Here is a 26,599-nt window from a genome sequence, read left to right as displayed (position 1 = left end):
GTGTAACACTGCATATTAATATCATTATTCTGTCCATCTCACTGAAAAACAAGGGGTTAAGATCGCACCAACCTGCTATGACAGCAATGTCAAATCATTAGTGCTGTTTTGTTCCACACGTTGGCACGTCGTTAGGAGAGACATAAAGCAGATACAATACATGCCTTCCATAAAAAAAGGCCTCAAAAATATGGCCAAAAATAGGCCACTTTGTCACAATGCACCGGTCATATACTGAATAATCTGGATAATGAAATGGAAAAAGAAACCTGGTTGCCAAAAAACACCTGGTACAACATATTAACAACCAAACTGGCTGAGATTTTTGGCATTTTTAATGGCAAGCAATGGTCAAAGCCTTATATCCAGCTGAGGAAAAAGTAACTTGCCATATAGCAAGTTAGTTTCAGGGCAAAAGTTTCCACAGGAGCAGACACAGACCCTCTGTAATCACAGTTTCTGGAACACAGGCTTTCCTGTGAGCCCAACTCTTCCATGAGAAAATCCAGGATTTCCCTGATTTCCGATTCAAATGATCCTGTTAACTCACTAAACCCTCATTCTGGATTAATGCCATTTTTACTGCTATCTTAGATTAAGTTGTCTAGTGTTAGCCCTTGAATTACTGCCAATCAATTAGGGAGTGATAGAAAAAAGGTTGCAGTCCTGGGTCTTGAATTTTAGCGTTGGAACTACCCTTTTGTTTACACTTTGGATCAGGGCTTTTTCCTCTACAGCTCATTGCACAGGCAGCTTGACGGGCATGTATCAGTATGTGTTAACTGAAGTGAGAAAGAGGCAGAGTTTATGAGTTTATTATGTATAGTGTAGCGAGAGGAGCCCGGTGCCTCTGATTAGCAGCAGTGAAGGATCGAGTGTCACTATGTCAGACGGCAGATCTCTCTGTCTCCATGTACGTACTCGCCTTGGGACACACACAGTCATATATGAGGATGTATGCACGTGCGCGCGCACACACTCTCTCTCTCACACACACACACACACACACACACACACACACACACACACACACACAAGAACCTTGGCCACAACAACAGAACAGCTGCACTGCAGACATGATGGTGGCGACACGCAGCCATCCTTGTAATCACTCTGGGAAGAAAGAATGGTGGCCATTGTGTGTGTGTCTGTGTGTGTGCACACATTCCTCTCGCTGTTAATGTCTGATTTCAATCTGCCATGAAAACTGTCATTTGTGCACATCTGTGCCTCACTAAATTTCATCCGGCAACAAGGCATGTATAAGACACATCCCACCCACCTCCCTCAGCCCTCACCCCTCTGCCTTTTACTGCTTTCTAGCTTTCTTCTCTTCCTGTCACTTAATATCACGTTGTTATAGACACTTAGCCAGCAGGAAATCACAGAAATATCTTTGCTGAGAGAGCAGAGCAACGAGGCCAAGAGAACAGTCTGAAAACTCAGTGGTGAGAGGTTAGTCAGGGCTGTGGAGACTGTTGCCTTTTGAACAGCTGGACTTGCTTATCTCCTACTGGAAAAGCAAGTCTGAAGAAATGTTACAGGAGTAATATTTGGTGAGCTATGGAGCAAAGACAGCTATAAATGTGTGTGACTTTGTGTGTGTGTGTGTGTGTGTGTGTGTGTACTGGCAATGTTTCCTGAGGGGACTGCATTTTATGAGTGTGGACACATTATGCTAGTATTGTGTGCTGTATTGTCTCATTACACTAAGATTTTCAGCTATCACCATAAACTACAAAGTCTGGCTATAAAAAAAAACTTTGTTTTCTTTTGGATTGGATTCATCGATTTTATTGCACCTGAAATGGGGATATGCTGAATTTGCATTGTTGGCACTATTGCATGTGGCAACAGGATCAACTGAGAATAGTGAAGTGTGCGTTTTATAATGCACTGAGGGCTTATAAACATATTCTGTTATGAAAGGTCATTTTTTTGTAAGTTTGTCTTGACTGATAAATATACTACCATACAAGCAACCTCTGTACAGAGAAAAACACGTATACACAGAAGCATCCTAAAACCTTTAAATAGCCCACTTAAAATGCTAATTCTGTGACTGAAAACACGTTAAGCACTGGCAGAAAGACGAAAAATTCTACAATTAAGAAAATCTGTCAGAAGCCAAAACATTAACTTAGAGCTACACTGTTGAAGGCACAATCAGCAGAAAATGGAGGCATGAAATTACAGGGATAATAGTTAACAACCAGTTGGAGCATCCAAACCAAAGCCTCTATCTGTGCTGTGAAGGGGCATTGGAACAGTCAGGATATGCGCATGTTAAAGCAAATGTCTGAAGAGCACAGAGAGGTAAAGCATGATGAGAAATAAGTGAAAAGTTGTTATTTACTTTAAGTTTAGTCATTGTAGGCCTGGGGCCACCAACAAAGGGCGGCTGTGTGGTCATCTCCTGTTGTTCCTGCTCCAGTTGGCTAGTTGGGTTGGCCTCTGCTGACGGCCCTTGGAGGCTGGGCGAGGGAGCTTCAAGGATGCAAAGAGTCATCCCACAGTCTTTGGCTGCCCGAAGGACCCCAGGTACCTCCTGTACACGGCTGTACCAACGCAGCAGGTGGGGCAGTTGGTGAAGAGTGCTCGCAGCGTGGGCTTGAAGGGAACACTATCAAAAGACAATAAGAGGATGAAAGAGAAGAGAAAAAAAAGGAGATATTGATTAAGTGACTCATCAGATGTGTCATCTCCAACAGAGCGAGATGTCAGGTTCCACCAGAATTCACTCGTCACACTGGTGGACTGACACACAATGAGGGGCCATCCAGAAAAACATCCAAATAGCGTTGGCAGGTGGGAAGGGTAAAGACACAAACAGAGACATGATCAGAGGAGCGGTGTCACTGTGTGTGACTGTGTGTGGAAGACAGAAAGGAGAGAGAAGGGACACTGACATGGGGGGGGAGAAAGGGGGCAGTCCGCAGTACGACAAGTGGGCGGGGGGGGGAGAGCATCCGTTGTGGCTGCATGTGTCGTGGACAGTGATGGCCGTTAAGAGGAGACACGCTAGGCTGAGTGTGAAACTGGAAACCACTGGAGCACAGCTGACTACTAAGAGCCTCATTGTGAGAACTCCAGTTCATTCCCACAGTCTAGGAATAGTTGGAGACGGCTGAAGGGTGAAATGGAGGTTGAGACCCGCTTCACAGACTGACAGAGCAGCGTTCCTGATGAATAATCTATAATTAATTACCAATATATACTATTGAATTAACAGCCTTGGTACTCTCTGGTCTCAACTGCAGTTACTTCAATTGCTGCTTCTACTTAACGTGTAGAATATTCAGTCATTATGAATATTCAGAAAATGTGTGAGAGCTTTTGAAGTCTTGCAGGAGTTTTTAAGGAGTTTTAACACCATAAACCCACCCATTCTTGATCTGTTGCAGACAGAAAAATGGTCCCAAAGTAAAGTAATTGAAATGCATTTCAACCTGCTGCATTTGAACAGAAACCCTCCCATACACTGTTATCACTCTTTGCCAGGTGGCTCTAGACCACCTTTGAGAGCAAAGTCTGTGCCAAGTCTGATGCAGCGAGTCTTCTTAACTCAAGTTTCTGCTTGGATGGATCTAAAAAGAGCTGGGTGTACTGTCTGTTCACCCTGACCAGAGTGTCAAAACCATACGTCATGCACAATTTGACAAGTCATCATAACAAATACATTGAAAAGCCGGTAAATATACATAATGGGGGTTCTGTAGCCTGAACGGCACCATCTATAGGAGGAGACATCAGAGCAAAGTCATGTGTTCGCTATTGCTTATGTTGTGAGACAAAACCTTACATGGATACACTTGATTGTTCAAGGAACAAAAAAAATTGAATTTTTCTTATGATAAATTTGATAAAACATATAATGTGACACTGCATTGAAGAGAAAGGGTTATACAGGAGGTATATGCATTGATAATAAAACTAAATGTGTGTTATATATTTCTTCATGAATCTAAATTAGGCAATAATTTCAGGCAATAATAATAAAGAGGTCCTAAGCCAAAAGGGTTCATTTACAATACTGACAACCCTTTGATCATCAAGCATACATCATAAACTCCAAGGCTCTTACCAGGTACTGATAGATGCATGGCAGCAGGACCACATCAGTCAGTGTGAAGTACAGCCCTTCAGCAAACACATGCTCCAGCGGAGGCAGATCTGTGGTTTTCACTTTTCTGATCTCAGAGTTCTCTCTGGTGGTCAAAGCTGGAACTGAATCTACAGACAGCTTGGCCAGAGCCGCCCTGAGCTCGAGTCCATCACAGACCTGAGGTGACTGACCGGGCTGGGTGTCAGAGTCTGTGTTCCCTTGACCTTCAGGGGACTCATTCTTTTCATTCTGTCTCTGCTCTTGCAGTTTCTGTCTCCGTATTTTGTCATCATTGTGGACTTTGACAGGCTCCGCTAGCCGTCGCTCTAGGGTGAGGATGGAGAGAGGCAGCTGCTGATATTGATTTGTGGGATTTCGGAGGTGTTCTTCTACAGCAGACGGGATGCCAATTTCACACAGTCTGGTCCACTTGCTCACCTGAGAGTGAGGGAAGAGGATTGAAAAGATTTTTGAGATCTCTGAGGTCAAATACAACACTCAAAATTGAAAAAGAAATTAGATGTTGTGCATTAATATATTGATGTTTGTCTATGTATGATGCTGCTGACACTATTATCAGAGCCTAATTGACATACTGAAAGAAAAACTAATTCCACCAACCCTGCTAGTGTTGTGTGATCATTAAAGAAACATATAGTAAAAGTAATTTTTGCCAACCATTGAAATTTCATCAGCTAAGAAAACAGAGTAAAATAATACACACCCACAAAAGGCTGAAGAAGAACAAGCAATTTTGATAACTCTATTTTATGGTTCTTGCACAATTATTTGAGTTGAATTAGCTGTACAGAGTTTATAAGCTGATATTGATTTCCAGCTGACTTTTCTAGGAAGAACTGCTCCATTTAAACCCTAATCAATATTGATTCATTATTCATTTATTATACTAAACTTTGATCTTCATTAAATGTTCAGTTGTATTCTTGCCAGTAAACAAAGTTCACATTTTTGCATGTTCAGCTGACCTGCTGTGCACCCACAAGAATACTTGGTTATACTTGCATAAATACTTAATTGTATTTAATTAATCTAAAGTGTACTAATTGGATACTGTCCCAGTTTTTTTAGTTTTATTTTGTTTAATTAGTATCAAATAACACAGTCCTTCCCAGGGAGCTTTGTGTGAATTTAAAGTTACATATCAGTTCCTTTTCAGGACATTATAGGGAACTATGGGACCCGTTAAATTAGTGTTACTGTGATTTTGAGTAACTGCCAACATGCCAAAACACAAAGGTAGGTCTTAAAATATAGTGGTTTTTAACGCTGCCAAGTGTTGCTGGAGTTCTACCCTTTAAAGCTGCTTTCCCTTTTCCACGCATCCCACAAGTAGGTGAAGTTGTGCCAGAAAGCCCCACTATGTAACTGATGCTGTGACACAATCAGTCTTTTTCTTTTTGGCACTTTGGTAATTTGTTTCTCTGCTTGCCACTAACCTCAGCACAGGCCTTCAGACATGTCTTCTTGAAGCCCAGCAGTGCCAACACATCATTTCTGGAAGGGTCAGCTTCAGTGGTCTTGTTGATGATGTGTCTCAGGACCACAGCCAGTCCTGCCCTGCAGAGCCTCCCAGTCTCATCCAAAACTGCAGGGAGACGACAGCCCCTCACCAACTGAGGCAGATCCTCCAGCTGGACGTCACACACGTGCAAAGACTCTGGTAGCTGACTCCTCAGTGACTGAGAGCTGGCAGGTTTGGTGAAGACCAGAAAAACTTTGAAAGACTTGCACTCAGAGTAGGACAGGAGAAACAGGACAATAGAGGTGTGCAACGGGAGACGCAACTCCTCATTTTGGGAACAAACTTCTAGAAAGAGGGAGGCTTGCTGCTGCTGCTGTACGTCTGTGTGCTTCATTATGGATAATACTGTGGAGAAAACACAGAGGGGGGGGTTAGCACGTAGTTAGCTTGACAATGTTTTCAAAGTCAGACTAAACAACATCAATAAATTGCTCAGTTTTGTGCATTTTGAAGCATGACAGCTAAGGCATGATAGCTAAAATACCGTTTTAATTCTGGCGCATAAAATGATATTAACATACTCACAGCAGCTTTTTAAAATATGAACGTATACACCGTCAATTTCAATAAGATAGAAGCACGTTGTTTTGATACACGCTTCCTAGCACACGCAGCACAGCTTCTTCTTTCCTTTTACTAAAGCTAGGATAGCTACACAGCGCCATCAGCTGTCCATTGTAAAAACTTCAGAAAAAATCAAAACGGAAATATATATTTTAAAATGCTAAATCAATTTAAAGAATGTTTCGATTATACGTGTTGGATTTTAAAATATTAAATACGCAGTAAATTTATGTAATAAACCTCAATAAAAAACCATTTTCATACGAGGTTCCGCGCAGGTAGATTCCGGACATATTTAACGGTTGCGAGAGCTGTTAGTGAGAGAGGAAACGCTTCCCCGGCTGTTCGCTCCTGTGTAGGAAGTTTACAACCGTCGGTTAACGAAAATACCGGCGTAAAAGGGCAAGATTTTACCAGAAAGTGTGAGGTAATGTAACCAAACAGAGAATAATAAATTGCGAACTTGGTTTTATAACGGACAGCTGGGGAGGAAAGGTACCTTTAGCCATTGTGAAGCTGCTACAGTGCTCCGTGTTTCTGGTCCGGAATAATAACGTTACAGAGGAACCAAATCAATCCAGTGTTATCGCATGAATCTCTTTATATAAAACCCGAGAGACGGAAAGGGGACACACATTATGGTATATGAGACTCAACCAGAGGCGTGGGTTACTTCAGCGCATCTTACCTATGAGAATAATGTACAATTCGCACGGAAACATTGATCATTACAGGGCACGTTGATGTGAACATACAATAGGGTACATTGGTGTAAGTGAAAAATCAACACTATGAACAACAGTCTGAGTCAACCTATTGCAACGGTTCTTTCCCTTAGAGGTTTTTCTGTGGCCTGTTTTCTCCTCTCTTCTTTCTGTTTCAGTTCAGTTTGTAATAGCGCTTCTTATGCGGTTATTTTTAATGGTTGTGGTCATCGGTGTAAATGTCTTTGTCCATAAAACACTGAATACATAAGAGGCTCAAACTGGGGTAGATTGCACTGAAGAAAAACAAAGAGACGGTTAATTTACTAAGAAATATATTTTTAATCTCCCTGCATGTTTTATGTGGAGGGAGAACGGTTCATAAATTTAATTTTAACAGCCCAGTCTAATATAGCTGAATGTGTCGATGCTTTGTTAATATTGTGTTATAGTGTATTGACTGTAGCAGACTGCAGAGATTACAAGTCCTTAAAAAGACATTTTGTCTTTGGAATCGATGAAGAATTTCCCTTTTTCAAGTCAAATGTCAATGCAATGTTTATATCTAATGCAGCTTTTATTTAGTCTAAATTTACCTTACTTTCTTATATTTAGGAATTCTGTCACTTGCCAATCTTGTTTTAGGATGACTTTAGCAGTGGTATTTGATCATGCAAGTTGTAACTGTAGCCTGACATAATTTTTTTGACTCCTAGTTTAAGTCATGGCTGGACCTGTCAGTCTAGAGTTGGATCCCATCTTCCTTAAGGGACTGAGCTACCTGCACTCCAAGAGTAAAGATTCAGCTGAGAAACTCAAAGCTCTGCTAGATGAGTCCCTTTCAAGAGGAAGTGATTCATCTTATCGCTCATCACAAAAAGTAAGGACTCCATCATGTCTTTATGTTAATATAGTTTCTTATTTTCTTCAATTTCATTGGTTTGTAATCTATGGAACTAATTGCTAAATACTGTATATTATCATTGCATATCTTCAGGATATAGAGGTGTCCAAGGTGTCTGTATCAAAACTCAGCTTAAGTAAACAAGACTCCAAGTCCTCCTCTAGTTCCTCATCTTCCAGCAGCAGCAGCAGTGTCAGCAGCAAATCCAGCTCGGAGAAGAGCAGGAAGGAGGGAGAGAAGAGATCCTCTGAGAAGGTACAGGGTTGTGTTTTGAATCTTTTAAATAAGAATAAATTTAGACTCATGTTCCAGCAGAATTTAGGACCATACAAAGAAAGTCAGTATCTCTTTTAACACACTGTTGTCTTTGTAAATCAACTCTTGTAGTTATGAGTTTACCTTGGCATTTGCTTTGCATTTTGCTTGTCAAGTGCCAATCCAGTTTGGCTGCCTGTTAACCTGCCTGTGAGATGTGTTGCTCTGTAAAATAGTGTAGCATAAATTGTGAAAGTTGTTAAGTCACAATCACATGTGAAACTAAATATATACATTTCTAGTTTTAGAATTCCAGTGTAGAAAGTTGAAAAACAAATGCTATATTTTTGTGTTTTTCTTTTCAAGTTTCTTTTAGTCCTACAGTGCTATATTTCAGCGCTACACAAGAAAGACTAAGCCGATTCATACAGTTCAGGTCACAATTGATCAGCAAGATGGGGTAATTAGAGTTAAGAGTTTTGCTTAAAGTGCAGGAAGAACACATGCATAACTCATGTAGGACAGTATAAGATGGCTAAAATCTGACAATGCTGTTGCTTATGGCACTGATGCCAGCATGCGTTGTACAAACTAACCTCTTGCTGTCTTAATGACAAACAGGTCAGGGTTGAAATGGGTGAGGTAGACCCTCCGAAAAAGCCACGTTTGGAGAAACAGGAGAATCGTTCTTCTCCAATCACCGTTCAGACAAGCAAAGACCTCCTGCCAAACATAAACGACAACGATGAGACAAACGCTGATGACTTTGCCATGGAAATGGGTCTGGCGTGTGTAGTTTGCAGGTACGTGTTAATTATTAGCAGATAAAGTAAATGTAACTTCTATGTATTTAACGCCCTTTAGGATGTCGGTATGTATTCTGTCCAATTATTAATATTATAATCTGCTTAGTCTTTTAGGATGGAAAGCTTGGAGGATAACTCAGTGTGTTTTTCTATTCACATGTTGACTTTACTGTCCTATTTTTTAATTACCAAAGACAAATGACAGTGACTATGGGAAATCAGTTGGTGGAGTGCCAGGAGTGCCATAACCTGTACCACCAGGACTGTCATAAGCCTCAAGTGACAGACAAAGAAGTTAATGACCCACGACTCGTGTGGTATTGCGCCCGCTGCACCAGGCAAATGAAACGTATGGTGAGGAATGTTAATTATATTCCAGTATCTACTTTGTGCTCATTTGGAGCACATCATCACTGATAAGATGACTAGTCAGTGCTGTTAACAGATTCTGGTTTTGTTTCCATGGTCTAAAACTAACTATTTTGATTTGTCCACAAGGCCCAGAAACCTCCACAGAAGCCGTCCCCTGCCTCTGCATCTTCAGCACCAGTTGTAAAAGATACACTAGTGAAAAAGGCAGAGTTTAAAACTAAGCCTGACACAGCCAGCACCTTCCAAGCCTTCAAAAGAACAGAAGTAAAGGTATGTGTTAATTCATTACAGTTATCTCAGTGGATTAGACTGTAAAAACATGCAAGACTGTATGTATACAAGTCAAACTGCTGAATAGTTAACAAAATTTTTGCCAACCTTTTTGATTTATAATCATTTGTTGTATATCATTTATGTTCCTTTTTCACCCTCACATCAAGCAAAAACTAGGATTCTGCATCTTTAAGTTATTATTGATAGCAAGTAGAGAAGATAGAGAAGAGCAATTGCTGTCAATGTGCAAAACCGCTCTAAAAGCCTGCTGCTTGGATAGTCTACCAGTACACTATAGTTTCTCCAGAGGGAATGCATTTAAAACTTTTCAGAGGACTTTAACTTAGTGGAGTTCACCACCAAGTTATTTTGACAGAAAACATTTTGCCTTGTAGCCAGCAATTTCATTATGTTAATACAAGCTAGAGTGAGAATGCTTTTTTAAGCACAAGTATTGCCCAAGTAGGCAAGTTGAGGCATTATCTAGCTTGCAGATAACTTTCACTGATTGACATATCTTGATACATATGTATTTGTTTTACTACACAGTAATCTGAAGATATGTTTATTTGATATGTAAGCCAAAGAATACTTTGTTATAGTACATTATAAATAGAAAACTACATCAACTGGTGGTAACTTGTCTGTATGTAATGTATCAAATATGTTGCCCTCTCACAATGTGTTTTCCTTTAGGGATAGCTTAAAAGCAAAATGTCACCCTTCACACGTCAGTGTTTCTGATTACATTATCATGCATTTCTGAACTTCTTTTTTCTGTTTAGTGGTATGCACACTAGGTGACAAGCTAATTGTACTGATGCATATTTTATTTGTACAAAGTGTAGTAGTTGACAAATCGGACTGTTGGTGGGGTACACCACAGATAAATTATACCAATTAAATGAGGAAATGCACTGAACCTTGCACAGATAAAATATGCATTTAAAGGTGGACTATTTATCTTGCCTTAAATAGTAAATGAGCTACACTCATTTACAAAATATGAGCTCTGCTGGTTTCTCTCGCTTGAAATGTCACATATACCTACAAACATCAACCTCATTGAGAAGGGCATTGCAGAAACTATGGATTGCCTGTCTAAAAATGATCATTTCAACACAGTCACACTGATGATAGTGCATAGACTTTATCAAACAATTATAAACACTTGTATTCAAGTGAAAAGATGTTGAAGTCGGCATCAAAATCAAAACATTAGAATTAGAAAAGATGGTAAAAATCTGTTCAATTGGTTTTGCGCTGTGGTAATTGTGGTAACTGTATATCATTTCATGTAGACATCCACAACATCAGCCAATCCCCCCAGCAGCAACTCCTCCTCCTCAGGCAGTGGTCTTACAGGCTGGGCTGCATTCGGCGCCAAGACAAGTCCTTCACTTCCTGCCAGCTCCAAACTGGGTTCCTCAGGAGCAAGTGGGAGCAGCAAGACCTTGACCACTCCCTCTGGACAGAAACCCGTTGGGCTGTCTGGGCTAGCGGGAGCAAAGTCTGGACTTGGGGGCGTGAAGATGCCTGGGGGCGGCAACGGAAACGGTTCTAGCCAGGTGCCTCTGAAACCTCCTCCACCCCTGACACTGGGTAAGCAGCCACTGAACCGGTCATCAAGTGGTGAAAGTCAAGGAAAAGGTTCTTCTTCATCAGGGGCGGGCTCCCCGAGTGGCTCCCAGGCAAGCACAGGAGGAAACGGAGGGTCCAGCAATAATGGAGGAGGTAACGGCAACAATGGAAATGGGTCAAAGGCTCCACCAGGGGACAAAGCACCAACATCCCAAGAGTCCCAACTTAACGCCATGAAACGGTTACAACTGGTGAAGAAGAAAGCAGCACAGAAGAAACTTAAGAAATGAGTGGAGGTAGAAAGAAACAAAGAGGAGTAGGAGGTGTGAGTGAGTAGAAAATAAAAGCTTAAACAGTGTGGACTTAGTTCCAGAGCATTATGTTTGTATTACAAGTCTGTACATGGAGTAACACCATCCATTCAAATACTTGAATCTTACTTTGTGTAAATGCTGCTGGACTCTGTGTGCCTCGTTATGTCCTAACCAATGTAACCAGTGAAAAAGTGAAGTCACTTTTTATCAACAAATGTCATTAAATATCCACTTCTTTTCAAACTGGATGGCAGTAGCAGTGACTATATAGTGTGTGAGTCATTCAATTCTGCGGGACACATGGAGAGTAGATCACATTAGTTATCATAGAAGACATCTTTATTCATATAATTGATAAAATATAAAAGACATTTATAGATTTCTTTATTTTGCATTCAGATATCATATACTTCATTTGTAAATCATTTCACATGTAACATTTACTTCATCTATAAATCATTTCATATATAACATTTACTTCATCTATAAATCAGTTCACATATAAAAATTACTTCATGAATAAATCATAGTCAATATAAACTCAACACTGTAGTACAAAGTGCTCAGTACAGTGGCCAGTATTTTCCTACCATTACCCGTGTTTATCACAGATTATTGGTCAAGTCACATTGGTGAGCTCTCTTATGATCTTCTAAAGGCAAAGCAGATTTGACATCAACACTTTTGGTATGAAACATCTGATAAGTTCTAGTGATGCCTAGATGCCTAGTGCAATTGTCACTTTCACAAAGCAGAAATGCAACACGATTTACAGTCAGGACATTCTGTTTCAATGATGTATTAAAGTTTGTTTAAAATGCTACAGGTTGATGTTAATTTGGTCTTCTGGATGGTTTGGTTTCTGGATATCCTATGCATAAAGACAGGGGCTCTATTTATGCGTAGGACATCCTGCCAAGGTAGTTAGCAGGGACATATCCCTTCTGTCCATTTGCCTCAGCTAACCACCACTCCTTATTACCTCCCAGGTCACAAAACTTGAGGATGCGGACATGCTGGTACTCCTGCAAGGTCAGCTCCTGGTCACAGCGGGCTTGAAATGCATACACAGCATAGAACTGTGGAAAGAGACATAAATCAGACGGCATCAGAGGTTAAACAAATCTACAAATCTTCCGTTTGAAAAATGGACCATATCTTTGTTCAGCTTACTTTGATTTTTTTTGGGAAACCATTCAACTGCACAAAGGTACATTTAAGAGCAGCTGACAATTACAAACTACTATTTTGGGGAGAAAAATAACAAATATCAAATCTTAAATTGCAGACATCACTAAAGTGTGTTCTCCTGTAAATCCAGAAGGTGTCACTGTTTATTAACGTTCTGCATGGGCAAACTGTTACTACAGGCCCAATTTTTATTGATTACAAGACACCAATAAGTGTCATGTAATGATGAAGATCAGAGGGATATTAGGTAGTCGTAGTGGATGAAGACATGACTATAAGGAGGACAAAGCCCAGGTGTTTGTTGAAGCCAGAGTGACAGCACCATCATCATTTAATATCATTCAAGCCATATAATTTCAATGAATGCTGAGATACTGTAAAACTGTCAAATGTGCTTCCACAGCAACAGAACTTCAGCTCAACCTGTTTATATACATACACATTACAGTTTTACTGTCTCTCTATAGTAACAACCATCATAAAGGTGGATGCTCCTCTGTGAGGACACACTAATGGCCCTCTGAAATCCCTGTTAAAGTTACATTGCTTGCTGAGCCATTATTTTTATTTTCATTACGAGGTGTGTAGTGTCTCAGTTCCATCCCTTATGTCAGTGGTTATGAACTATTTTGGCTCGTCACAGGTTGCATATGTCTGAACTGTTAGCTGTTAAACCAAAGAATGATTTTCACTTCTCATACTGATTTTTTCAGTAATTTGCAGAGGCCTAAAGAGAGCCGCTTCTGAAATTATGATACTGCTTTGTTTGTTCGTTTTATAATGTGTTAGTCTGTGCACACACTTTGTGTGTGTGTAGCCTTGCTGCAACTGTTGATTTTGCAAAACTTTGCAAATGACATTAGCCCTTTTGACTGAGTGTTCTTAAAGTGTCAACAAAACTGAGCTGATGAAGAATCTCTTCTTTTCAGTTCCTCTTCAATACAGATTTTTTTACCCTATCTCACCAATGCTAAGCAATGCAGTACCTTAAAATGACATCCATATGTTGCAAGAAAACAAAAGAATCACATATAAGGCACAATACACACCTGCTGAGCCTCTTTGTCCAGTGTGTCCTCCTGGTCTTCAGGGCTCTCCGGCTCCCCCTGCAGTCCAGAAAGGGTTGAGCTGCTGTCGGTGGTGTTAAGACTGAAACTGAGCAGGCTGCTGCTGCCACTGCCTGACACAAACAGGCTGAGGTCATCGAAGTCCTCATCCGCCATGGCAGGCGGCTGCTGCTGTTGCTGCTCTTTGGCCATCTGGCCTGCCCGCTGCGAGTCCCTCAGAGGGTTGTACTGCTTCAGGAATGTGGAGTAGACATAACCCTGTGTACCTAATAGTGACACAACAGGACAGTTTGTCAGAATGCCTGAAGTCTGGTCGGTTTTAAAGTTGGTACACCCAAATTCTAAAATTCAGTATCTAGCCATGGGGATGGTGTTTGTTTTTAATTTGTCCAGGTTTTGAGATGTCCATCTCTGAGATGTCTGCCTCCACCCCAATGCAATGGACGGATGTTATTCTCTTTTGGTAACACTTTGTTTTGCAGGTCCCTTAATTTTATACTAATTTTCTGGAAATTTGCAGTGTAATTTGCCAGTATGTAAAGGTTCATTTTTAGGGAATGTCACAGAAGGGGTAGTGCAGTTTGTTACAAATGATAAGAAAAAAACAGAAAAAAGTGTTAAATTTGTTTAGTAGGTAGGTACCTACTCATTATATTTGGATTCATATGTAGTTCTTACTTTGCAAAAAAAATATTTAACTGACATAAATACTCAATTTTCATTGTGTAGTTTTGTGTGTTACAGATTATTTCTTGAAAAAAAACTATACATTTCTCTTATACTACCAAATTACAGAGCCTAAGCTACTTTTAGGAAATTGTTGAAAAAAATGTCCTGGAAATTAGTAGGAAAGTAAGTCTTCTATATAGCTCACTTGCTGTAGCCTCATATGTGAATATAGATTGCTTGACACACAAAACTATACACTAAAAAGTATGTTTTTAAGAATTGTTAAGAATCCAATTTACTATGAATTTTTCAAATTAAAAACATATAATCCACAACTTTTTTCCATTTTCTTTTCTTTCTTTCTTTCTAATTTGTACCAAATTGCACCAAAATGTTTTTCTAACTATTAACAGTTATATACATACCTGCAAATTATTTGTTTCGTTTTTTCATAGTTTGGGTGAGCCAAACCTTTAAATCTAACAGTCTAACAGTAAAGTAATTACAGAATAATTTAAAATAAAATAAATGGCCATAATTTCTAAAGGATAAACATTAAGACTGAAAGCTAGAGCTACAGCATTTGCTTACACAATCTTAAATCCAGTTGCAGTGAGACACCTGAAGAGTGTGTAAATATGAGGCAAACATATTCATAGTGTTGATATCAACAGACGAATGAACAACTTCCTGGGAAAGCTTGTAATCCCAGAGGAAAAGACAAGTCTGTGAAGAATGTACTTCGTACCAAGAAACGTACACACTTTTTTTTTCTAGACCTCATGAAAAAGAACTTGTTATTGCAGAGTACAGAGAGGCATACAAACGGCATCTCTCCATCCTTGTTTCTGAATACCCAGAGGGAGAGGCTTTGTACTCTAACACTGCTTACAACGTGCAGTGGTTTGTTCCAAACAAGATGTTGGGATCGCAGGTGCCTCAGCGAGATGTAGAGGGAAGATGGAGACAAGCTATGGAGTTGGCCCTGTTGTGAGGCAACCATCTCCAGAGGAAGGCACAGAGGTACCAGCAACCATGACATCACAGGAACTCCTGGGACTGATTCTTGTGTGCTGACTTGTCAGTGTCAGAAAGTAAAGTTTGGTGTGTCTGCACAGCCTGAGTCATCTAATAAATGCAGGTCTATTTACAGAGGAAAGCTATACCTACCATACCTGCAGATGATCTAGTGTGATAACTTTATTCACCTTGTATGTCTTACTAACAGTATGCGCCAAGAGCTACCTCTGCCCCAAGGGTCTTTGTCCTTATGCATGCATACACATACACACACTTGCCTCCACTGTGAACCAGCCAGCGGCTGCTACTGCCTAATGGGTCTGTGTCCTCCAGCAGGGCCACCAGCTCTCCCTCCAGCAGGCTGAGGTCCTGCTCCTGGCAGCCATTACACTTCCTCTTCAGCTGATACAGACGGTTCAGTGGATATTCTGCCAGCAGCCAGGCACGCTGTTCCTCGGTTTGATGCTGTACCTCTGGCATCTGGAGGACAGCACAACAAAAAGGGATGTTGGTGTAAATATTTGAAATGGGTATGGTGTGTGTGGGCTCATGTAGGCCTGCTGTTGGTTATCAGTACACAAGAGTATTTGAAGAAGGAGGGACTATTAAATAGATTTACTCAAACGTCCAAGCACAAACACTATGTACAGATGTGTATGCATATGTGTGCACCTTCTACACACACAATCAGGAGATATATTGTACAAGTGTCAAGGGACTGGTACCTGGTGGAGCTATGGGTTGCCAAGTACCCTAGTTAATCACAGACTGGAACTGTTCTCTGTGTCTGCCTTTGATGAGACTTATAGCTCCTCATTTATGACTTGGAATTTTTTCAAAAAATTGTGGAAAACTCAAAAGAATATGTGGAACTTTTGTTTTAACCTGAAAGACTTTGAGTTGTTTCCAGATGCTTACACTTTACACTATACATTATACTAGATCATTTCCCCTGCCACTTTTTTTACCGTAATTTTCTTGTCTCGTTGTCTCTCAAAGCTGACTTTTCGCTCCATTAACTTCTGCGCGTTATCCTTGACAAAAGTCAGATTGTTCAGTTCATCCATGATGCTGTTCTGCACTTCAGTGATGTTTGACAATGGAGCCTGCAAAAACAAATGTAACACATTTCAGATTAAATATTAAATACACAAAAAATGCAATATGTCTAATAATGTGAATCATGTGAGGGATCCTCACCGGTAGCTGATGTATGGATGGAGCACGGAGTAATATTTTATCCGTCAGCTCTCTCAGTAGGGCCACTAGATACACCACACAGTTGGTTAGGATAGTATAGGCGGCCATATTGAACCTCTGCAACTCCTCCACTAGCAGGGCATTGAGAGCTTCATAGTCCCTCCTGGCAGGGCCAGGCGGGTCCTCTGACACCAGTGAAGTAGAGGAAGAAGTGGTGGATGCAGAAGACGAGGACGAAAAAGAGGAAGAGCGCTCCAGGCGGCTACAGTAATCCAGTAATTTGTCATAACGTTTCTGAATGAGCTTCTGTGGGGCTGTGAACATGCCCTGTAGGGAGGAGAGGGGGGCGAGGACCAAGCGCTCCATACTGTCTTTCTGGGAGAAGAAAACAATGAGGTGGCAAATGATGAATAGAGATATACAGTATTAGTATTCTGTGGTATGTATTCTATACATAATAGGTACTTTATGTGTTCTTCTGTGTGTTTTATATGATTTTTTTGTAATGTCTGAACTATGAAATCTCTTGTTTTTAGTAAAGTATGCCTAAACATTACCCTTGATAACATAAGAACAGCAGAGCTGCTACAGCTTAATTTACTTGCAGACAAACAGGAGGTTGGTGATGTTGTTCAGCTACAGAAAAACTTCAGCAGACTTATCTATTATAGTGAGGAGCATGTAATGGGTAGTACTATACATAAAATAGAAAGAACTCTTCGTTTGGTGAAAATGTTCTGCTTCCTGAAAGCATCTATCAGTTACAGCTGTCATGTTTTGATTGTGGCAGACACAATGGAGTTCTTCCATACAAAATAAGTCTGTTGCTTTTCTTCAGACTGGTGCAATTGTGTCTGCACCTACTTTGTAAAACTCATTACAGATTTAGGATTGAGGCACTGCCGAATTGCTGCAGCGAAGCACTACCACACAAAGAATCATATTCAAAGGCACAGTTATCTCAGAATTGTGCAATTCGCAGAGAGAGGAGGCAGGAATGGGAAGGTGGCAGGGATACTGCACGATCTACTAGAAAGGTTAGAGGCATAGTAGAAGGGGATGAATATAATGGACAAAAGACATCTAGCTATGGATAAAGTAGCAGACGAGTCACAGTGGGAGAATGGGAGGTCATGAAGGAACAGGACAGACACCAGTACAGATGATCCAGGGAGTTAAGGGAAGAGGGGAAAGCTGAACAGTAAAGTGCACCCTAAGTTAAACTGATGATGCAACTGCGTACGAAAACAATAGAAACACAATGTTTTGTCATTTTCATTGTGAAGTACAAAAACGGCCATACTTACAAAGTGCTTATAGGGGTCATTGCCATTACTGTGCGATGATCCGTTTGTGTCATTTTTGTTTGGCTCCTTGATGACGTTCTCCATGTCCTGGACCTTCTGAACAGCTACAGACACCATCTCCTACAGAAAAAAAACACCAAGAAAAAAAGCCTCAGACCACAAGGATATTTCAAGTGATTTAAATATGCACATGGTACATGCACTTGCACGCAAAGACCTACCTGAGTGTGCTGCAGGTAAAACTGGACATTCTTGACCAGCTGCCTCACAGCTTTCTCCAGACTCCTGAACAGCTTCTCTTCTCTATCAAATATTTCATCTCTCACCTACAAAAAGAAAATATGAAACTCCAAATTTCTACACTTTCAAATACCACTGACTATGCTAATGCAACTTTAGGTCAGAAATTTGTTTTTCTTTACAACTGTAAAAAAAAAGAAAAAAGTAAATTCTCACTCTATTTTACCTGTGGTTCAACTCCAGTGAGGATCTTGAGATAGCCAGCAAACCTATCGCCTTTCTTTCGAATGGAGTGGATGTTGAATTTGTGTAGTTTGCCCCTCAGTGTGCCTTCATCTTCCAGCCTCTTATACTTCATAACTGAGAGTAGATGGGAATATGAGACCAAAATTGAAAGGATTACGTTTGAAAAGATATGGAATGGACAGGATAGGAGATGATTTAGCAGGGCAACTAATATAATTTGCACTTGATAAATAGACAGAAATGACAAAATATTGATTTGTATGTCCTAGTGTTTGTAACCTTACCTATATCCTTGCGTCTCTTGAACTCGTTGATGTTAACATTAATGATCTTGGCAGCAGTGAAAGCCTCTTGCAGTGGCCGAAAGTCAGGGTGGTTTTCAGGTGTGGCCTGCCACAGCTCACTAAGCAGCAACGGGTACTTCATGATCCTCTGGACAGGTTTGATGAGGAGTGAACCCATGTCCAGCAAGTTGGGTTTCCCTCTGTGACAATAAGCATATTATCAATGTAATAATTATAACCTATACAGTATATGAAAGTACAGTAAATCTGGTATGGGATTCAATATTTGCAACATGTAAAGATTTCATTACAGCGTACTTACTCTTGGTCATAGATTTTTCTGTGATAAAAAAGACAAAATGAAATCACCATTAAATATCATACAATGTTAATGATGATCTTTAAAATATCATGGAAGTTAAAAATAATTTTAAAAATATTTGGAGGAAGTGACTTGACTTACTTCAGTGCTAATACACACGTGGTGAAATGTTGCTTTATTTCTTCCTCTTTTTCATAGGATTTGAGTGACATATTGGCATCGTCATGATGGTAACAATAAATCTTATATACGTCTTCTAAAGCTGCCTTCGCCTGGATGAATACTTCTCCTTCAAATAAACAGGAAACATGAGATTTTTCATCCAGTATTAACCAGAGATGTAAATGTTAACAGATTATAAAATCAGGCAATCAGAAGGAGTGAAACTGGCATTACCTATAACAACTGCTTCTGGATCAGGGTCAGCCATGGCCTCCTGCAGTCTTTGGAGGAGTGCGGCAGATACTTCACACACTGTCTCCATGTTGGTGAACAGCCGATCTATATCTACAACCTAACAGAAGATAAGGAAACTATGGTGAAAATTATGGACTCAATGCGAATAGAACAATCAAAATCTCCTAATAGTTCATTTTATGTCAAAGTATCGATCAACCAGAATCTTTAGTCACTGTAAAAATGAACTGTCATTAATATTACTTCAAGTTATTCAGCACTTTATTTGGATATCGCAATCATGACTTGTGTGTTTGTAGAAAGTCTTCCATGTTTAAAGTGGTAATTTTGTGAAAAGTTGTCTGCAGATGTTCAGTGTCTTGATAAGGGTTCATGTTATGGTTGGATTCGGGTTAAGTTGGTGAGCATGCACCAAATCAGCCATTAAGTATTGTTAAACATTAACTTTTTGTTAGCACATAGTTGAGCATTAACATTACACTATACAAATTAAATCAGACCAAGTAAAATAATATAATTTAAACAAACTACAGACTATTTGTGCTGTCGTAGTGTGTGTTAGTTGGGTTGATACCACACTGACTGAACCCACAAAAAGTGTGAGTTTTGAAAAGCATCTACCACCATCTACCTGCATGTTTCTCAGAGGCTGAACCACCTCTCTGATGCACAGTTCCAGGTCAGTGAGGTAGTCCTTTTCTGTCTGCATAAGCTCCTGAATGACCTTTGCCCTACGGTTCATCTTCCTCAAACGGATCTCCTCTGGGTCCAGTGCAGGGGAGGGGGGAGTTGACAAGTCATGTGGTGTCATTTTCTCTGAGGGAAAAAGATAAATTATGGTAAACATAGATGTAAATAAGCTTAGGTGTCATATACCAATTATCCTAATGAGTTCATCAAAGGTTTTACAAGTTCTTATAAAATAATAATGTAAACATAAACCTACATTTAGCTGTAAATCTGCATTTTCCAAAAAGTATATTTTTGCCAACATTTCAAGCCATCTGTGACACATATGCATCTGCTAAAATGCTGGTAAACACCCTGGCCCTGTGGGCTGTGCATGCTTGGAAAAACATACATCTCTTTTAACACATCCGCTTGATGCCTGAGCAGCCATCGATATTTCACGGTGATCTAATTATTTTGACTGAAGCGCCAAAGGCCTCACTTAACATGCCAGTCAGGCTCGCTACTCTTTTTTTATTGCTCTGCTGCCTAATCAGTCTGTGACTGCTCTGTGCTTTGCATGGCAGGCAGGAGTGTCTGTTCAGAGGAGAGGGATGCTTCCTCACTGCCTAATCGACGCCACGCACCACTTCCTCCTCTGGGGGGAGAGAGTGATGAAGAGAGAGAGAGGGAGTGAGTGAGTGAGCGAGGGATGGATAGAGGCAGGGAGGGAGACAGAAGGCTGCGAGGCCCGTGTCAGGTTACGGAACTAATCGTGCCGCTGATGTAATGCTACGGCGTGCTCAGGCATTCCATCTGCTCAGGCTGGGAGTGCGGGGAGGGGAGTGGCACACAATGATGAACACACACCTACATATGCAAAGACACACACATGCTGACACGGATTCACACAGGTGCACAAACGCACACACATATACGCAGTTATGCTTGTACACACAAACCATTTCACCATAGTCCATCAGCCTCAGCTTACTCATTTCCCACACATGCACAAATACTGTATACGCACATGCACACACACACACACACACACACACACACGCACACACACACACACACACACACACACACACAGGTTAACATGCATATGTATTAAACATTAGTATGACCTTATATTCGGTTGCATCATAGGCACCTTTGCACAAGAATACTATAGTACTACTAACTATTAGCTATCTGGGAAATGACCCTTCGCATTTACATGTTATTTTTGTATGTGCTGTCATTAATTCTGGGTTTTGACTCGGTCTAATTTTTCAACCATGATAAGCAAAGCAGGCAAGTAACAAAGACTACAAGGAAGTTGCACTGAAAAGGAAAACAAGTATGGCAGGTGCAGGGATGTTAGACATGATAATGTACAACTATCTAGCTCTGATTTTGTTTTGTTTTTCATAAGAATACAAATGAAAACAATTTGCAATTTGCAGAGATTGTGAATGTCACTACAGTGTTGCTGTGAGGGAACAGTTTAGTAACAAGAGGCTGAAAGCCTTTTAGTGAAGCTGAATAGAATGGGTCATGTGTTTTTGCCCAGTGATCAGTACTTTCTCACGAATGCGAACACTGTACAGATTGTGTTCACTGGCAGGGATCTATTCACATTCTGCCTGCAATACTGTGCACATTTATACCTTGCATTTTTCTTGATCCTGAGATACAGGAATACAATGAACACCTGCATAGGTGAATCATCACCTCGCTGAGAATTCCAACAACAATGGAACATTATAAACTTCACAAAGATAATACTCATTAAAGGACTATTGTATTCAGTTGGAATGCATTGTAATGGTGTTCATGTTTATGTGTCCTCCTCTTTACCTTGATACAGATCACAGTTTACAGTAATACTTGTTTGTACAGACAGTTTAGCAGTCATAGTCGATCTTAGTCCTTCCCCTCACTTCAGTTGTAATTCTTACCTTAATGACCAAAGACAATTTAGAATGTCAGATCAATAAAGAATAACAGCTTTCTTGTGAGTTCAACTTCTCAGGCTATTGTATAGTAAAAAAAACAGCTTCTGTAATCTCATTGTATATGGCACATTTAAAAGACAATCATGTCTGTCATATGATTCTAACAGAGGTTTGGAAGAAATCCCTCTTAAATATATTTCTATCGATTACAGTGGAACAACACTCTACATTATATCGAGTAAGAGCATCACAGACACTTATAGGTATTTCTAGCACACTAGTGGAAATGTTATGTAAAAGAAGTATCACATTCATGTTTCAACAGTATCATGAAGTGTCACGTGTCTTCACAGGCTTTGAGTGTGAAAAGAAACCCCAGAATTTCTGAAAACCCCCACCCGTGAGAAAACCTGACCTGGTTGAGGTATCTTAGTGGCTCGTTGTGCAGAGGCATATTCTATTTTTAAATTGAAGGAAACAAATGTGGTTTTAGCTCTTTTCATACATTATAAGCTTTTACTCCCATCTCTTCTTGCCACTGCACGCCGTCTGATTGTTGGAAATTACATAAAATTATCTTAAAAGCATTTTGCACACTGTGAAAGTTGTCGTGTTCCAACCTGGCCGTGAAAAGATTCCTACACACTAACACATCACAATTGTACAAAAATGTATTATAGCCTATCAAGACTCAGCAGCAGATCCAAACTGTACTGACTTATCCTTATCCTTTCCTGTTTGGTGAAATATGGTTGCCAGCACAGGAGTTCCCATGAAAGTGGATACAGGGCTTTTCACTGCTCAGGCCATTGAAATGGATTCAACAGACAGCCCCAGAACAGAATACAAGACAAGGCATGGTGTATCACATATCGCCATCAAGAAAAATGACACGTTAGACTTTGCCACATAGCAAAGTGCACAATGGGGTTTTATCACTGTGCATACTTAGAATATGTCTTGTCTATAAAAAGGTATGTTACAATTCATTGGGTATACCACAATGAATGCCACAAAATGTTTAATTCAAAAGTCTTTTTCATACATCAAGGTGACACACACACAGTGCTCAGTCTCAGACAATATAACACAAGTAACAAGGTATCTGCTCCATGTATGATTAGTGGATGAGTACACGGGAATATCTGGTTTATTACTGTCCCTTCGTGTGAGCTCTGAGCCTGTAAATCGTCATCAGAACTATTATATTTAGTTACTGTAAATAATTAGACACAGTGATGTCATGTTGTCATGGTTCTGTGGCTCGACCAACCTGTCTGACAAGCAGATGAGAACACACTGTCAGGCAGCAGCTCACATGTTTCCTCTTTCAGTGAAGTCATCGTTCTGTCAATATTTGCAATGGTAATACCACTGTAAATATGTAATACTGCTGTCAGGTGTGAGACTAAAGTCAAACAGGTGGGGTGATTGGTTTACTGAAAACACCCCTGTGTTTTTGACAACCCTCTCTGCCATGATCATGTGGGTTGGTCAAGAAAACAGAAAGTGGCAAAAGAGTAGAGAGTGTCTCTATTTCAGGTAAACAGAGCAGCTGCTGATAAGGCAAGTGTGTGTGTGTGTGTGTGTGTGTGTGTGTGTGTGTGTGTGTGTGTGTGAGTGACTGTGCCTGTGCCTGTGCCTGTGCGTGTGCATGTGTGTGTGTGTGTGTGTGTGAAAGTTATCTTATCAGTGCAACACTAAGTGAGAAGTAGGCTATACTTATAGTGCCACCAGTTATTTTGGCATGTGAGTTGTATTGTTCATAGAAAAGGAAATAAGGAACAAGTGGCACTGGAAAGTCTACATACTTTGGCTTGATCTTTAAAAGTAAGCCCCTACTGACACAGTGATGTCAGTCATTTTGGATCAAGTGCAGCATTCCCAGTCACTGACTGCACTCTGGACAGGTGAAGCTAGTTTTTCTGAAACATAGACATTTGTGTCTGTAAAAAGAGTGTCTCAGCAGACTGTGATGAGACAACAAACAGCTGAATTTACTGTTTGTTTTGTATCACAACACGTTTATTTCCAAATAGTTCTTACTTCTCAGGTCAAACACTACATCTATTTTTTAATCATTATCATTATAATCATTGTAAACCACAAATGCAGAAATGCCTTCAACTTCTCTTTCAATAAACTTAGTAGTGAAAAATAAAATAAGTCCTTCTTTACACGCCACCAGCATCTAACTCTTGTTTACCAGCTGGTCTGGAACACTTCTAAAGCCACTCCTCTGTGCCTGAGTTTGGAGCACAGTTTGCATATGTGGCTTCATCCCTGTGGGAGTATCTCCTGCTCAACACATAGTAGCACAACAGGTGCCCAGTATCCACTGCTATAGAGCGGTGGATACTAGAGCTGTGTGTGTGTGTGTGTGTGTGTGTGTGTGTGTGTGTGTGTGTGTGTGTGTGTGTGTGTGTGTGTATTACATTTTTGCCCTCAGGCCATAGATTCTGCTCTTGCGGTCCATATATAGTGGACATATTAGTCTAAAAGTTTTCCTATTCCTATTCCTTAAACTTGTTCCTGTGTTGTTCTTGTTCCTGTTGTGAACAAGTTCAAGATGTAAAGAGACTTTTCGGTGTTGGCTCACGTGTGTTTAGATTGTTGCCATAGTTTTGACCTCTGGGGAGGTCATTAGCTGATGTACCTTTAAGTTTAGCGCTGTACTCCGTCTTGTCAGACTGACTCCTCCTCACTAGCGTCCCCAGGTTGATGTCACCTTTGGCCATGTCATCAGCCACAATAGTGTCCGTCTTTCTCCTCTCCAAGTAGCGCAGGAACACAGGCCTGTTCCTCCTCTTTATCACTTTCTCCTTCTCTTTTTCCTTCTCTTTCTCACCCTTGCTGACCTCCTTGGGATCCATGGTGAGGCTGTCAGCTCCCTTGTGCTTTCTGATCAGGCAAGGAGAAAAGAAGGGGAAGAGGGACAGAAAGAGGGAGAGAGATAGACAGAGAGGGCCTGGGAGGTGCAACAGGTGCACTGTTCACTGTGCAATGACTGCCTGATCTGCACAGGTAATGTAGCTCCTCCCCAGTCAACCTGAAATGAGAGCTATGTGGCCACTCCTCTCCGCTGCTGTGCTATGCTTCTTCCCTTTAGACCATTATATCCATCAGAGAGAGAAAGTGATACGATGCACTTTCTCTCGCTCGAAGGTTGAAGGACAGAGCAATGGCAACACTAGAAAAAGTTTTTTTAATCTCACTAAAACTAAAAATTCTCATAACAAAATTAATTTAACCTCACAGAGACAATAACAATGTGCCAAAATGTTGACACGGAGGTATTTACGTAAATGGTCCAGGTGCTGTAAATCACACTTGGCAATGCAGAGAGTTTTATATTTAGACAGAGATGAATAAGGGAATTTCCAGATCAAATAATATGAACATTTTATGTATGGAAAAAACAAACCCAAAAGTCACATCTTAAATGGCTGAGCTATCAAGTCAGATACATTAAATGGATTTAGCAAGACTTGGCGATGAATTAAATGAATGAATGAAATAACATCACATTTGAATTGCTCATCTAAAAGTTTCAGATCACAATATCCATGTTAGCAAAACTCATTTTTAAGGATTCAAATTGCACTCAGATGTGTTGACTAATGGACTGGGCTGTTATTGGTTTTCAGTGATTCAGTGGGTTGTGTTTTTAAAATTATGAAAATCTAATTTTGGAAAAACTCTTCAAATTGTTATGCATGGCAATTTTATTTTTTTCAAGTTTTTGTTTTCTTATGCAAAAATGTATTCTTTCTAGTAAAAATCTACAAATGTCATTCATGAAAAATGTCAGATCTGGTTAGACAGGTAATTCATCAACACTGAACAGCAACAATGATTTCTGGTCAAAGCAACCAGATACTACCTTCCTTGCCAGAATGAATGAATGGATGCATTTCCTCCCCATTGAAGCACAGGTTATGACAGTTCCTATTGTGTTTTCAGATCACCATACAGTGTGTTCACTGCACACCTCTTTTACTTCCATTTCCCTAGATGCACACATATTGCTCACTGTTACAGGTGAACTTTCACATTGCAACATTATCATTATCATTAGTCTATGTGCGTAAGAACACCTCAATAATTAAATGATTACAAGTTAATTCCTTTGCAGCAGAGTTCAATTGTATTTAGGATAACAGATACCATTGTTAGCTGTATTACATAACCAAGTGGACTTTGTAAAGTAAACCATACTGAACAATCATATACCCCACAAACACATAAGTGAGTAAACAGTGTGCACTGTCAGCATGGTAATATTTTTTACCCTGAGGGAGCTCATGTCACTCAGGGTGTGGCTGTGCTTGACCTGCTCACAGACAGAAGTGTAATCTTTCAGATGAATTCACACAGCTTGTTTAGTTTAAAGCTTGTTTAGTTAGGCAAAATGACAAAGAGAAGGATACAAATATTGTGCTAGTGGCATGGCTGGAAAGCTGATGAATCGTACTGACTTTGGTGATCCCCTAACTTTTTCCCTACTGCTACTATTGGGTTGACATTTTGATTGTCAGGGAAATGACTCAACAATTTTGGATGGATTGTCATGAAATTTGATACAGATATCCATGCAGAAGAC

The 26,599-nt window shown here is 40.2% G+C and overlaps 3 protein-coding genes across 3 annotated transcripts in view; 1 reads left to right on the top strand and 2 right to left on the bottom strand.

Annotated features, from left to right (window-relative positions):
- Positions 1-6,300, bottom strand: part of gstcd (glutathione S-transferase, C-terminal domain containing) — a 47,957-nt gene extending 41,657 nt beyond the window's left edge. Inside the window, exons 1-4 of the mRNA XM_044347053.1 lie at positions 6,174-6,300; positions 5,563-5,993; positions 4,085-4,543; positions 2,357-2,623 (exon numbers count right to left, since the gene is read on the bottom strand). Coding sequence (XP_044202988.1) covers positions 2,357-2,623; positions 4,085-4,543; positions 5,563-5,982 — 1,146 coding nt within the window. The 5' untranslated portion in view covers positions 5,983-5,993; positions 6,174-6,300. The remainder of the gene's footprint in view (positions 1-2,356; positions 2,624-4,084; positions 4,544-5,562; positions 5,994-6,173) is intronic.
- Positions 6,301-6,506: 206 nt separating this feature from the next.
- ints12 (integrator complex subunit 12) lies at positions 6,507-11,667 on the top strand. Its single transcript, XM_044347054.1, has 7 exons — positions 6,507-6,639; positions 7,633-7,796; positions 7,914-8,075; positions 8,697-8,878; positions 9,076-9,235; positions 9,380-9,523; positions 10,828-11,667. The coding sequence occupies exons 2-7, from the start codon at positions 7,641-7,643 to the stop codon at positions 11,395-11,397; spliced, it is 1,374 nt and encodes a 457-aa protein (XP_044202989.1). The 5' UTR covers positions 6,507-6,639; positions 7,633-7,640; the 3' UTR covers positions 11,398-11,667.
- Positions 11,668-11,757: 90 nt separating this feature from the next.
- arhgef38 (Rho guanine nucleotide exchange factor (GEF) 38) lies at positions 11,758-24,963 on the bottom strand. The gene is made up of 14 exons (XM_044347055.1): positions 24,653-24,963; positions 20,016-20,200; positions 19,364-19,481; positions 19,109-19,256; positions 18,968-18,985; positions 18,646-18,845; positions 18,342-18,475; positions 18,097-18,201; positions 17,876-17,995; positions 16,569-16,943; positions 16,337-16,474; positions 15,647-15,848; positions 13,662-13,945; positions 11,758-12,500 (listed from the first exon to the last, which is right to left on the bottom strand). Exons 1-14 carry the CDS (start codon positions 24,867-24,869, stop codon positions 12,318-12,320), a joined length of 2,427 nt encoding a protein of 808 aa, XP_044202990.1. The 5' UTR covers positions 24,870-24,963; the 3' UTR covers positions 11,758-12,317.
- Positions 24,964-26,599: the final 1,636 nt, after the last annotated feature.

Source organism: Thunnus albacares, chromosome 3 (genome assembly GCF_914725855.1).
Source record: "Thunnus albacares chromosome 3, fThuAlb1.1, whole genome shotgun sequence".
Taxonomy (NCBI): Eukaryota; Metazoa; Chordata; class Actinopteri; order Scombriformes; family Scombridae; genus Thunnus; species Thunnus albacares.
The sequence above is the reverse complement of the archived record's forward strand: the minus strand, read 5'-3'. Positions and strand labels throughout refer to the sequence as shown.